The 15,069-nt window shown below is 44.3% G+C and overlaps 1 protein-coding gene across 2 annotated transcripts in view; it reads left to right on the top strand.

Annotated features, from left to right (window-relative positions):
- Positions 1-15,069, top strand: part of SYNPR (synaptoporin) — a 101,913-nt gene that overhangs the window by 84,559 nt on the left and 2,285 nt on the right. For both annotated transcript variants that reach the window (XM_030458287.1, XM_008503862.2), the window contains 2 exons: positions 5,494-5,692; positions 14,671-14,862. In XM_030458287.1, the coding sequence (XP_030314147.1) occupies positions 5,494-5,692; positions 14,671-14,862 (391 nt within the window). The remainder of the gene's footprint in view (positions 1-5,493; positions 5,693-14,670; positions 14,863-15,069) is intronic.

Genomic DNA, 15,069 nt, shown 5'->3' on the forward strand with positions numbered 1-15,069 from the left:
CAGATCCTGGGAATCACAGGATAATAAATGCTTATAATTGACAGATGGTTTGGACTTGAGGACATCTGCTTAGCAGTGGCTCTCTCAGCAAGACTTTGTGGTGTGTATGAGCTTGTAGTGTGGTTTCATGGCTGCAGGGTTCCCCATCCCCAGGAGCTTCTCCTCGGAGAGCAGATCTCGGGGGAGGAAGAGGAGAAAGCTGCAGAGCTCAGCTCCATCCCCTCTCCCAAAAGCTGGAAGGAAGCCTGTTCCTTGCTGTGTGGGCAGTCTTTCACATAGCCAGGATTTAGCACCCAACTGGCAGGGATGCCCAGTGGTGGGGGAAACGTTCTTTGCAGCCAGAAGCACTGTGTGCATCACTTGCTCCTGGAGAGCAGGATGTGAAGAGGGTTGGAAGAGTCCACAGACTGCAATTTCATTAAAGACAAGATCTTTCCTTCTCAGTCAGGTTTCTACTTTTACCTGAGTATTAAAGGTCATTTTTAAAGTGGTTTTCTTCATGCGGATAATACCTCTAGGGATGTCTTATGGGAACGATGAGCTCTGCTGTGAGTGGAAAAGCTTCTATTTGTTAGTGTTCTTCCACTGAACCTACAGAAAATCTATATTTGGCACCTCCAGAAGAGGTATTTGCCCAGGGACTGCCTGGCTGGAGGCACAGGTGTGCAAGCACATCAGCACAGTCCATTGGAACAAGGGAACCACAGTGTTTCTAGGGCTAACTAAAAGAAATGCCTTTACTTTTTATCCCAGAGAAAGGAAGGTGAAAACCCCTGTCCTGTTCTGCCTCACCAGAGCCATTTCAGTTGCTAAGGAGCCCTTGTGGGTTTCAGCATTTCAATACTGCAATTTGAATTTTCCTGTTCCCCTCATTTTGGGGATTATCAGCCAGGATAAGCATCTCACAACAAATTCCTCCACAAGTGCTACCTGCAGTAACTAATTTCCAGTGGTGTATTTCCCTCATTGCTTTGCAGACAGTAAATGGAACTGACAGTTTGACTACCAGAAACAAGTGAGGGGGAAATAAAGCCCAATGAGGGGATAATGGATCTTTGCATTTTTGCAAGCCTGTGTGTGGGTGTTGCAGATTTTGCTCATGCATGTTGTAGACAGGTTGGGGGGTGGATTACAAGATGTTATTTTCAGAAAATAGGACAACCTGCCACAACAGAGAGGTTGGAATTCTTTGTTTTTGTTTTTTTCAGTTTTATTTTTGCCTATTTTTCACCAAGTCCTAGTAAAGTAATGGAGAAACACTGACCATTGAGAATTTTTGGAGGCAGAACTTTCTTATTTATTAATCCAAGCACTCATCAAAGCCCAGGGGAGGAAATCTGTGCTGTTCATCAATAATACTTGAGCACACAGTTGTTGTTAATTGCATGTTCTGTTGGTTTCAAGTCGAAGCCCTGTGTGCTTGCTGAAAGGGGAGGTTTTGTGACTCAGAAAAGATTGGATCACTCAGTGCACACACTCTGTTTGGGGTCTTCTGTGGTTCCTGGTAGAGTGGGACATGGGACAACATTGGTCTTGGGTGCTGTTGGCTCGGAGCATCTTTGTGCCCAAGGATCATCAGCTGGACTGGGCTGCTCAAAAAAAAAAAAAAAGAAAAAAAAAAAAGAGAAAAAAAGAAAGAAAATAAAAGAAAGAAAAAAGAAAGGAAAAAGAAAAAAAGAAAAGGCTCTAATTGAATATTTTATTGGGGAACTTCAGGAAAGAAAGGCGACTTCATACTTCCATGGAGAGAGCACAGCTTCTGCTCCCCCACACACATCTAACAGCTGTAGCTTTGTTCAGCCTGTCTGGCTTCCTGTATTATTTTCAGAGCAGGGGTAATTAGTGTCTGAAAATGTAACTGCTCTTTGCAATTGTGCTGCAATGTACAAATCCTTCTTTTTCACTGTAAAACATTCCTGCCCTCTTTTGATCTTGTCAAGCTAGACAATACAGCTGTCTTGTCATCATGTTTCCCACAGCAAGGGAAAGTTTGCCAAATGGTTGAAGAAACCCCAGAAACCCTGAATTACTGGGACTTCATCACTGCAACCTGACTGCCTTTGGTGAGAGAGTTCAGAGCTGGCTGGTTTGGCAATGGGGCTGAGCAGGAGGAGAGGATGGTATCAGTGGTGATGGGCAATGAGGACACCTTTAGCCCTGCTCTGCTCAGTGTGAGGGGCTGGGTCCCCTTCCTGAGCTGTCAGCTTTATTTCTGAATTATTCATACTCAGTGCAATACAAGACAAAGAGCACCGTACAGCTCATTTTCAGAGGAACTTGGAAATTTGTTCCTTTTTTTCCCTAGTTAGGTAAAATATTTCTTACTGAAGTGTTCCTTATTTGCATTGTTCATCAGTCAGTGTAAATCATTTCTGCTGATGCAGCCCAGCAGTAGTGCTGAGATCATGGAATGTCAGGTTGGAATCATCTGGATCCATCTGGTCCAACCCTTATGTTTGTAACCCAGATGTTACCAAAGTGCAAAGGTGGTTGCAAAGGGTCACTCTTGGGGCTCCTGGTTTTGCTTAGGAAATGTAGAAGCAAAGGTGAATGAGAGGAGCATCCAGGTGCTGGAGGTAAGAACAGCAGAAGAAAAGCACCAGCCAAGGATCACTTGGTAGGGTGCAAAGAATGAGAGAAGAGAAGGTGAATGGAGAATGTCAGAGGAAATAAGAGGCAGAACAGGTAGAATTAGATCAAAAGTGAGGGCAGAGGTAGAGGCAATTAATTTTTTGTGAGTCATCACCAAACCATCCTGCCCCCAGAAACGCTGACTCAGCAAAGCCAGTGGAAAAATCAGTTTCCTTCTGAGATACCAAGCCAGTTCAAAAAGGTTTTGATTAATAAAACTGGATTTTCTGTCACTGATCTTCCCCTGCCTTAAAGAAATTTTTCATATACCTCCTGTGAAGTCAGCACCCACCATGACCATGCCAGAGGCTCTCTTGCCTCTCTTCCCTGCCAGTCTCCTCTTTCCCAGGTCTGAGTCATGGTCTATTTTGGTTCCCTTTGTACAACTGAGATCTCTGTTGTTTAAGTAGAGGTGAGGTAGCCACAAGAGGCACTAATTACTGCACATCTTCTTATAGGCCAGGGAACTCTAAAAAGAAAAGTGAATAAACAAAAATAACTTGATGGAAGAAGGCTTTTATGGTCATATGTCCCCAAAAGATGCTTGGCTGAAAGAGCACTGCTGAGTGAGATCTTAGTATAATATATGACCATTTTGTCTGGTTTATCCTGATTCAGAACTAAGGTGAAGTCAGGAGAACAGGGAACAGAAGAGGGACATGGTCTCAGAGGCTTCACTGTGTTTCAGAAAGGCTGATGTGTTGTCAGGGGTTAGACTGGATGGGGCTGTGGTGACTGAGGGAGTTGAAGGTGCAGGGGATGGGCAGCAGCTCCCAGTTGAAATCATACTAGAGACATTCCTTAGGTTTGTTCATATTTGGTATGAGCAGGAGTTTGAACTGCTATTTGCAACACCAAGTGTTGCCTGCTGTGCTATTTCAGGATTCCAGGGGATAAAAAAAACAGTGATCCTAAAAATGACCCTAAAGATGTGTTTGATACAATAAAATGCATGCAGAATTGCCTTGTTTTTTTGATGGTTTTCTTTTTTATTTTTCCCCTGAAGCAATTGAATTGTATTTAATGTAGCTTAGCTCAGTTCCATAGTGTTTGTGGAAATGATATAAGGGCCAGGGCAGTTCTCTAAAGCCCATTTCCAGTGTGAGGTGGTAACATAAAATTGTGAAGCTCCCACCGTGGCAGCAGAGCCTGGCTTTCCCAGGAGGGACCTGAGCCTTCTCACTGTGTTCATCTAGGTAAAGGATATCCCAGAACCTGCACCAGAGCCCTTCAAAAACTGCTGTGGTACCCAAGAACAGAGAAAGCTTTCTCCTCAGACCATGCAAATCATGCATTTCAAATCTTTCCATGACCATAGTGATGCTTCAAACAAAGCCACTTTCTCTCCAGGCTGCAAAATTGGCATGAGAGGCACTAGGAAATTTTCTTTCCCCTTATTTTCCTCCCTCTTTAGGAAACAACAGTAAGCCCTGATGGAAAGTGTGCATGCACTGATGCCAGGAGGCTTTGAAGCCAAGGCAGGAAACCGTCTGATCCTGAGCATTAGAGTCTCTCATGTGTTCAGTTTTCATCAGACTTTGCTGTGCTCTCACAGGGGAGGTGAGGCAGCTGCTGCTCATCTCCACAATCCAGGCAGACGTGTTTCTTGTTTTCATCCCACCACTATGATAGCAACAGAAGCTCAGGGATGGAAATGCCTGAGGCAAACACCCAGTGTTATGCATCAGCCACTGATTAAAAGGTTTTGCCTTCATGTTTGGGTACATTTAGTTTGGATCAGGGAAAGCAAAAAGTCATGCAGTTCTCCAGCCTCCATTAATCCATCTTCTGTGATCTCCACTGCGGGTACTTTGTTTTCCTCTGGGGATCTAACTTTTTATTTAGCCAGATACTTGTGGTGGCTGTTGCCTTTGGCTCACTGTTGCACACATTATTTGCCCTTGAGCAGAGCAATGTCTCCCAGAAGGCCTCATCCTTTCTCTGCACCACATCATAACTTCTTTAATTGCAGTTGTTAATTTGCTGCTGACTTCATCCCTCCTGCTCTCCCTGCACAGAGCAGAACAGCTTGATCCCTCATTGAGCCCCCTGTGCCCACTGATGCTAATCTGGGCCATGCAAGAGGACTTGTTAAAATGCCTCCTCCAAGGATCTCTTTTCTCTTTTTGAATCAGGAATTAAACTTATTAGAGCACAGAAGGGCTTGGCAGGAGCTGCCAGGCAGAACCCCAAACCTACCAGCTTGGTTGCTGGTTGAAAATGATGCATGAATTCAAGTTTATTGATTAAACCAGGGCATGCAGACTGTTTCTTTGACCCAGGCTGTGTATGCCTGCTGCAGCTTGGTTTTAAAAGCTTTTAATGCAGAGGCACTATATGGCTATATGGCTTGCAGCCATATGGCTGCAGCTTGCAGGGTTAACTGCCACAGGGAGCCATGCACACAGCTCCCTGATATAATGAAGTTGCACACTTCTCAGTGCAGGTATCCTGTGGCCTTAATATAGAGGATAAGAACTGGTTTCTACCACCTTGATCACAAGAATGCAAGAACCAGGTTGTTATCCTTTTTCAGCTGTTGCCATGGCAAAACCCCAGAGCAGAAGGGAGGAGGGGGAGTTTATGCCAAACCATTGGAACATCAACTTTTCTTTGAGGTTGATTAAAAGATGTGTTCAGGTCCTCAGTCTCACCTGGACATTCACAGGGAAGAAACCTCATATACAACCAGCTCTGAAGAGCACAGCCCACAGGACTACTGATAGGGCTGGTTATTCAAGCAGGAGGCTGTTGTGCATCAGAAATGAGATAGGGAGACAGAGTAAATCTATTTACATCCTTAATCAGATAACTATTTCCTTTTCCTGTAGTTCACCTACTGCTTTTTGGGATGTTTTCCAGGTTGCATCAAGTGAATTTTGAAGTTCCTACTTGTGAAGGCAAGCGCCGAGAAAACCTCTCCTTGATAGGGGACTTCTCCTCCTCGGCTGAGTTCTTTGTCACCATTGCAGTCTTTGCCTTCCTCTACTCACTGGCTGCCACTGTGGTTTATATCTTCTTCCAGAACCAGTACCGTGAAAACAACAGAGGACCTCTAATTGTAAGTGTGTATTTGCATTGTTTACAAGCCCAGGTCTTAACCTCTTTCTTGCTTTTGGGGTGGTTGAGGCTGTGACATGGTCAGGAAGGTCTAAGTGGCCCAGTGCCCAAAGCATGTCTGCATTCACTGTTGGGTTTGGGTTTTTTTTACTCTTAATGGTAATTTAAACTTTTCAGATCAAGGGTAACAGAGACTGTGCAGGTGAAGCTCGGTCCTAATCTTTTATGTACCTGCGGGATTCCCTTCTTCTCTCCCACTGCCTGCAGTGGTGATGTTCACACAAATAATGAACATGTAGGTTCATACATCTGTGGGAGCAGAGCTTCATCAGTGGAGAGAAAAGAGGAGATGTTAGACATCATCCTATTACATTAAAAAAAAAACATGTTCCTGACCAAAGCCTACCCAGGGAGTTTGTTTATTGCTGATTACTGCCAGGGTCAGCCAAGTTATTTTGCTTTGGAGAATTATGTGGCTCGTTTTCCAGTATCATCCTGAGCTGCCAGCACGTTTGTGTCTCCATGCTCCTCACCTTCCAGTTATCATTCAATGTGCTCACCAAGCTTTGGCAGTTCTTGCCTTTATTTTTCTTTTTACCAATTCCTGAAGGCTTGTGATAAAAATCAAGTGTTGTGTTGTTTTCATTTCCTTACAAATCACAACTGTAAAGCCAGTGGGAGCTGTTCTGTTCTAGATATACATTACCTGCTAGTGCATCATTCTCAGTGGTACAGCCCTTGGTCTCACTGCTGTGCTGAACTTGGGTCAGGTCTCTGCATTGGGAGGGTGTGGGGTGACTGCATGCTCCCAGCCCTCTCCTCTGTGGCTGGAAGGACAAGGTTTACACTAAGGGAGGTGAAATATTTCTCTGAAGTCTTGGTGTGAAGAACAATTCAAAAGAAAGGTGGCTGGAGTTCAGTCAGGACTGATGTAAGGCAAGAGTTCAGGATTTCTGAAAAAAAATGTAAAGTTTGTGACTGATGGAAAACAGACATTTGGCCAAGACTTGTGTCTTAAATGACTGAAAACCACCAACAAAGAGAATCAGAAAAATGTAATAGGAGAATAAATCACCAGCACAGAAATGCTGTACCTATTAAAGGAAATAACTACAGTAACTGCAAGCAAAAGATTAAACTGTAGGAAAGCAATCTTAGCATCACGGGGGGGCTGAGGGAAAGATTTTCCTGCTGGAAGGAGATGAGAGTTGTTTTAAGTTCTCATAATTCAAAACTGATTAATTGATACAGAAGGAAAATTCCCATTCCCTACATCAAAGGAAATTAATCCTCTTCATTTTTGGGCTGTTGGTACCTTTCCTCTCTCCTTCAAAAATGGTGAGGAGAGGAGGGGAAATCTTCCCAGAGGAGAGGTAGAACAGGCAAGATAATGGGTTCCCTACAGAAACAGTAAATAAATCAAGTGCCTTGTTTCTGCATGATTCAGTTGATATCGGATATCTCATTTCAAACTGTCTCATCAAAGGATTAGTTGCAGAGATCTTCCGTTTTAATTTTCTCGTGGAAAATAATTCTTTCTTCTGACCCAGCTACATTATCCTGTGTTGCAATAGAAAAAGGAAAGAGGAAAAATAATACTAACACATCAGATTGTGATGTGGCCATTTGCTGTTGTCCAGGATTTTCCTGACCCAGCTGCTGCAGTTGTGTTTGTCACAGGATGCATGGTGCTACCTGCTGCAGCATTTAACGTGGCTTTGATTTAATTTGTTCTGTGTAATGGATTGTAATTGAATCTACAGGTTAAATTTATCCTGTGCCTGTTACTAAAGCCACTGCTTGTAATTTCCCAGTCTTTAAATCAAGCCTAAATGACCTTATTTATTTAGAATATAAAGGTGCTTCTCTGTGTCCTGCAGCAAAAGTAGATCCAGCTGGTGAGTGGTGTTGGGTTAGGGTTATGCTTAGTTTATGCCTGCCCCAGCCACATGCTCCAGCATCTCCACTGCACTGGCAGCTCTGCTGTGTTGGGTATTTTTAGAGAAAAGACCCTTTTTCATTTGGAGAAAGTCCCTGCTTATCTCTTCCCAGTGCAATGATTGCAGCATCACAGCCTGATTAGGACAGGGTACAAGTCCTGCTGTGCCATGGAGGGAAAATGCAGAGCCCCAGGCAGAGAACAAGCAGCTGTAGGCAGAAGGAATTCAAGGGTTAAGGGAAACTCAGAATAAAAACCAGCTTCCCACAACTGCAGGATTCACCGAAGGGATGTAACACGCTGTGCAAAGGAGGCAGGCGATGCATCCTCCAGCTCCAGGCAGATGCTGTGCTGAGCTGACATATCCAGCAAGATCACACGTGTATCAGATCTGATGTGTGAGTGTGTCTCATCCCTGAGATTGTTCCTCCCAAAAGACAGTGCTTCAGAAACCTGAGGTGCTTTTTGCTTGCCTGAGCCCAGGCATCCATCAGCCAGCGTGTATCTGTGCAGCAGGAGGGCACCTCGCTCCTTCCTCCTCAGCCCGTGTCAGGCACCATTTCCAGAGTATCAGTTTTTTGCCTCTTAGGGAAGAACTAGAAGATGATGGTTTCATCTGTCCTTGCTTCTGCTGCAGTGCTTGATCACAATCTCGTATTTTAAACCCTTCCCAATTTAAGCCTTGTACTTCCTCTTGGCTTGGTATTTGCTCAGTCTGGGCTGACATCTGCCTTTAAGCAGCACCCTCTCAGAGCTGGCTGCCTTTCCTCCTGACAAATTTTCAGGTTTTAAAAAATCGGTATGACAGGAGAAGTGGAGAGAGGGGAAAAAAAGAACTCTCACTTGAAATCTTAAAGTATTTTTAAAAAAAATAACCTTGCACATGCAGCCAGAGCACTATCAATGCATGACCAACTTGCAGCTGCTTGACTGGATGCAGAATATACAGTTATAAAGAGCTTAATGACAAGAAGAAACTTGCAGAGAAAATTCCAGACACAAACCTGTTTCAAATTTACCTTGCTTATACAAATATAGGGAAACCCAACTGCATGTGCTGAGATCTCTTTTCCCACTTTAACTGTGGGAAAATATTTCAGTGTTCAGTGTGAAACAAGACATTGTAGAGAGGAAACATTTCCAGTAGGAGAAGCTGTTAACTCCTTGCATGGCTGTTTCAGCTGGCCCTGTGCAGTAAGCCATGCCTATTGCTGATGTTGCCTGTCAGATTTTGGGGATAAAAGTCTTCCTTTTGGTTGCAGAGGGCCTCAGTTGTGTTATTTATCTGTGACAGTCGTGGACATCAACCCTTGGTGCCTGCACCATCCACTTGCCTTGCTGGCTCCCTAGTGAGATCATTCAGGGCTTCACATACTAATAGATGAACCTAAGAGAGGACCTTGGCTTCCCAGTCCCTAAAGGAGCAAGGAGCAGTTAACCAGGGATTAAATACCTAATAAATATGTGTGGTGTGTTTCTGAGCTCCTGAAACTGTGGCTGTGATTTTTAATTTGGTTGTGAGCTCCTGCCTGATGCACGTGTGCAGCCAGGAGCTGGGGCTTGCCTCAGTGGTTCTGAGTGTTAGCCAGCTCCTCAAATGACTGATTAGTGCTCAAGAGCCAAAAACATTCTAAAGAAATTAATTGGAGATGGTGACTTTGAGTTTAATGAATGCGATGTACAAAATCTCACAGGTTTTCAGTACGTCTGCATCCCTGACACAAACCTAAGCTGATTTCCACTTCTGTGACACCACATACCCTGGGGAGGCATTCCTGGTTTTGCAGTGTGAGCAGGGATGAGCTGCACCCTGGGGCTGCCACCCCAACCACCTCTGTTTCAATGCCCTGCTTCAGATCTTGGAGCTGCTTGCAAGCAGAGGTAACAACTCAACAGTCCTGTGCTTTAGGGGACTGGAGCAGATGCTTCCAGCTATCTCTGGAGGAAAAAAAAGGAAAGAATAGTCACAGTCAGTGTGTGTAACCCTCAATCACACTTTTTATTCTTTTTCCATAGTTTCTGTAACCCATATGTACTCCATTTAAAACCCACACTCTGACAACTCTGTCTCTGCCTTCATGTTTGCCTTTGGGAAGTTATAGATTGACCATGAAAAATCATATGCATTCATGTATAAATGTGAATAACTTTATTCATATTCCAATCAATTAATATAAAAGCATAAAATGATTTGGCCAAGAAAATTGACTGGCATAGCTCTGAAAAGAGAGATTTAATTTTTACAGTGGTTACTTGATAATCACATTCTTACAGTGCATTAAAATACTTACATGTAAGGAGATCTTTCCTTTGCATCTTGAGTCCCAAGAATATTAAGCAGAAAGGCATTTGTTCCTTTACATATGTTGCAGTTCTAGTGAGTTAAGCACACTCCTAGTCTGTTCTTTGGAGGTGCCTTTGATGAGACATAGTTTATTTCTTCCTTGTTGTCCAGCTTTCTAGAAGATAGGAAAAGAATAAAGAGCCATCTGTAAAAAAAACAACTGGCTGAATCCTTTCTAAAGCAAAATTATGGATAACCTGAACAATTCTTTGCATTTTAAAGAGCTGTTTCAGCCTGCTTTTGTCATCAGCTACTGTGACCTCCCTGTACAGGCTGGTTCCTCCCAAGGGGTCCACACCTCCCTGCCAGAAACAAGCTTGCAAAGGCCATACAGTGCTGCAAGAAGCATGTAATTCACTCAGAGCTTCATTCTGCTGAAGATCTGGAGTGGGACCCTGCTCAAACAAAACAAAAAAAAAAGAAAAATAGAGCTAAAATGCCACCATAGGAAGGAGTTTGGTGCCTGCAGCAACCTGCTGTTGGCTGCTTTCCTGGGCTGAGGGTGGAACTATGGCTCTCAGTAGGGTGGTTCTTGAATTTTTAGGTCGTTTGTGACTGCAAAAGCCAATCCTCTGAGCAGTTTGCTCTTCCTTGGGTAAAGAAATCCCTCTCTGTTCTCTGTAGCTGTGCATGAAACCTGCTGGCAGTGCTGGGCTGGACAGGCTCTGCTGGGAGGGTTTGTAGGTTTCAGTGTTAGGGGAGCTGTTCCCTTCTGTGCACTAAATGTGCAGAGAGTACAAAATGTACAATTTCATCATCAGATGAAAAGGTTTTGTGCCTTTGTGCACATGAGAGCCCTCCATGGAAGCCAGTTACAGGTCCAGCAATTGATTTTCAGCAAGAGAGGAGTTAATGTAAGCGTGGCAAGGCTGCCAGGTGCCCTCCAACCAGGCCAGAGCTGAGGTCTGGCGTGTTTCCAAATACAAACACCCAGGGCTATCCTGCCAAAATTGTGCCATGTAGTCTGGGAATGAGAGCAGGGAGGGTGCAGGGACAACGTGTGGCAATGCTCTGGGGGTTGCTGAAGCCACCAGCCAGCTCAGAGTGGGTGGAACCCATCTCCAGTGAACAAGCAGCTTCTGCAGATGCTTTTGGCTGGGTGAGATTGTTCTGGGCACTGGGGTAGTGGAAGCTGCTCAGGAGACTTCAGTTACTGTCCTTCCAAAGATGTTTTGCATTTTGCAAAAGCCAGGAGCGTGATAGCAAGGAGAAATGTTTCAGTTGGTGTGAAAAGGAAAGGCACATTCACAATTCTGTTCTAAAATATATATATATAATTGTTCCAAGTAGGCATTTCTGGCAAACTCAGTAAGTTACAACTTGAAAGAGCAGCAAGTTTTTTTGTTAGGGTTTTTTTTTTTTTGCTTTTTTTTGCTTTTTTTTTTCAGTTACACATACTTCAGGCTCTTGAAAACTCCTTTCTTGGATATCCAGCACATTTGAAATATTGTTTTCAATTTTTTTCTACATGTTCCTGTTTTGCCTCCTTCCCAAAGGCACCTGTAGGCAAACCAAAGTATCTCAGCTGAGATCTGAGGAAGAAATTTTGTAATTAGTAGTTTAGTGTAACTGTACAATACACACTGAAGAGGTCTGTAGACACCATTTCAAGAGATCAACAAAAAAATTTACTTAGTTCTAAACAACAACAACAAAAAAATTCACCCATGCTATGAAGCTATTATTACATTTAGATGCAAGATTTGTTTTAGTATGCAGACGCTCTGCCTTTAATTACCAAGGAGAAACTCCCCAGATAAACATTAAGCCAAAGAACAGCTTAGCTTGAAATTCACTTTTATTTTCAGCATGTCATTATCTTGTAACTCTCTTCCACCCAGAGCTGTGAAAATGTTCAGCCAGAAATCCAAACCCACTTGAAAACAAGAGAGGTTCAAGTTCCAGCCAAAGCTGAAGGTTAGCAAAGATTCAAAATAAATAGGAAGATGCAGGTTTTCCTCTAGTCACGTATTTTGCTCCTTGCACAGCACAGAGACAGAAGAAATCCTGGCCATGTAGCCTTGGTGTGAGAGCACCCACTGAAACATTCCTTGTGTTTCATTAGCTTTTCTGTCTTCTTGACAAGATTTTTATCTTGCAACATGTTCCTGGGAGCCATCCTGTCCTCTTGCTGGTGGAGGGATGGGTGGTTTCTTCTCCAAGTCCTCCTGGGTGACCTTTCCCTTTTGGCTTGGACTTCTCAGTGAGTTTTGGGGAGTTCCTGTATAAAAGGGCAGCCAATGCTGATCCCAGCCCCTCCTCCTCCCAGGAGTGGGGACCCTTTCCATGGATTTCCCCAAGGCTCTGATTCCCCCCTCAAATAGGAGAAGTGGTGGCAAAGAGGGAAGGATTGGGCAGGTTTGGCCTTGCATGGACACCCTAGTGCAGGGGAGCAGAGGAAGCCAGCAGAAGGCTGGAGGATGGAGTAAGATGGAGAAGGCAAGACCTGAGAAATAACATGAAATACTTAGTCCCTTTAGGATCCACCCCCCAGGGACACAGTGGTCTTGGATGTTCCTAGCAGTACGTTTTAGCCCAAAACACAAGCTGCTAGCAAACAGAGGGAGGTATTCATGCAAATTGTAATTTGTGCCATGAGTTGTCAAATGGTTCATTAACATGGAGTCAGGCTCTGCAAACTCTACAGCAGGTCTGGACCCCTGCTACTGTCACCTGCTTGAAGAACTCTGCTTGTTTTTAAAACTTCCCTCTTTCTTAGCAAGCTGAAGATCCTACATTCTGTTAGTTTTGGTCAATTTGTCTCTGTTTGCTTCAAACTTCTACCTGCTGTTAGTCATTTATTTTATGGTTATTGCCAACACGTTGATTGCAAAGCTTGATTTAGCTTGTGAAGTCTGATGGTGGGGTGGTACTGAGAGAGAATTCCTTGGCATTTAAAAAATGTGTTCCCCAGAACTCTGTGTGTCTCCATCTCGTGTCAATCAGAACCTATTTGGAGGCTTTGGCATCCGGGCAGGTAACATGTCACTCCTCAGAGCAAATAAAGACCTACCCCATCATAATCCACAGCTCAGTGAGTATCAGGTGTTTCTACCAGCTGGAATGTTTAGGAAATGTTTGCAATTGAACTGTTGCCTTTTGCAGTCTGTTTCTCATTCAGTCACTGCTAAGGCATGTAAGATACAATAATTTCTTTTGCTGGGAATCTCCCAGAGAAGAAAAATTCCCCTGGGCTATATGCCTCTGCCTATCCAGAGTTTCTCTGGGTGTTAAGATAGTTGTCAGCTCCTGGGCTTCGTGCTCTTCGAGGAGGCCCATTTGGCCAGCATGAAGAGAGGTCAGAGGAACTCAAAGCTCGGTGGCAGACATAGGCTTGTAGAAAACAAATTGTTAGAAGAGAAGGATGTATCCTTTGGGACAGCATCCAAGCACAGTTAATTCAATCCCATCTGCCTGAGCAGAGAAATGCTTTGTTCATGGGTCACTTGTGCAGCTGCTTTATTGACCGGTGCATCTTCCATCATGGATGAAGCTCGCATCCTCTGTCCTGCAGTGCCGTGGGGAGCTCCTTCCCCAAATGTCAGATGTGCTTGGAGAAGAGGAGAATGATGGTTTGCAGGGATCACTTAGTGCTTTGGATAGCAACCTGAAATGCCATTTTCTTCTCCTTCCATGTACACCTTTACTTTGTCAGGGGAAGGGGAAGCAGCCCCCACAGGAGGTGGGATATCGAGACGCAGCGATGCTGTTAGTGGTACGTTAGACTTTGGCACCTCTGCCATCTGTTGTGGGCTGACAGATGGGATGAAATATGACAGCAGAAAGGCTCTTCTGTTTTAGCAAGACACAAGAAAGCTTGAAAAATCACACCTCCTCCCTCCTTCCCCCCCAAACCCACACAACAACAGTGTCACTTGGCCACTTGTTCTGGCTAAGACAAGGAGAAGTTTATGCCTGTGCGTGCTCCTGAGAGTATTTCAAGGGAAAAGTGAGCAGAGTGGTTCTGAACGGAGCTGCTTGGAGGCAGTGGGTCCAAGAGGGACCACCAGCCCTTCTACCCTTTCTTCATGTGGATAGGATTTAGAGGAGTAAATGCTTTCCCAGGACAGAGAGGGGCTGAGGAGTCTCTGCTTGGCAAGTCTTGTTGTTTACTTATGGTCTTACTGTTCACTCATGGTAATCAGTGACTGCACAGCTCATGCAGAGCAAGGATATTCGGCTTTACCTGTAGCTGGTAAGAAAACTCCTTATCTGGTAGCTGGGGATTAGCCTGTTTCAGGTTCTCTCTGAGACGCTGCCACAGATGGAAACGTGTCCTGCAGGACACCCACCCCAGCTGTCTGTAGGAGCATTGGCGAGAGGGCCCAGGTCTTTATGTGCATCTTATATATTTTTTCATCCATCCCAATTCATCATCCAGGTGCCATGAATGGCCAGATTTCCAAGGCAGCCACAGGTTTCCTGGGCACCAGCCACAGACTCGTGGGAATCTGGCCTCAGAGTAGGACATGCCAATGGCAGCTGAAGGGCTCTGCCCTGTTAGGCACATCAGGCACTTCTGAAAATTAGCTCTGTAGATGATGGCAGTAATCACAACGTTCCATGAAATAACAGGCTCTTGTTCTTTCTCTCCTCTGATGCAGGCGTTTGGTTTTCTGGTGATTTTAAATAACTTTTTTTTTTTTTTCCCCAATGGACGCAGCAGCATAATGCTTCTAACTAATTTGTCTTTTAGGATTTCATTGTGACAGTGGTCTTCTCATTCTTGTGGCTAGTGAGCTCATCTGCTTGGGCTAAAGGACTGTCAGATGTAAAGATTGCAACTGACCCTGATGAAGTGCTATTACTGATGTCTGCCTGCAAACATCAGTCCAACAAATGCTTGCCTGTTCGCAGCCCTGTTATGTCAAGCCTCAACACTTCGGTTGTGAGTGACTTTAATTGCTACTTTTCACCCTTACCTTGGCAAACCTCTTTTCATCTCTTTTACCCACCTATTGACCTAAATTGGCTGGGGAGAACCAATTAGCTGAAATGATTTAATTGGAAGGACAGTCATGCAGCAGCAGGATGAAGGTGTGGGGTTGAGAAAGAGAGGAAGGAAGGTGTGTGCCCAGAGCCTGTCTGCTTTTCA

This window comes from Calypte anna, chromosome 12, assembly GCF_003957555.1.
Source record: "Calypte anna isolate BGI_N300 chromosome 12, bCalAnn1_v1.p, whole genome shotgun sequence".
Classification (NCBI taxonomy): Eukaryota; Metazoa; Chordata; class Aves; order Apodiformes; family Trochilidae; genus Calypte; species Calypte anna.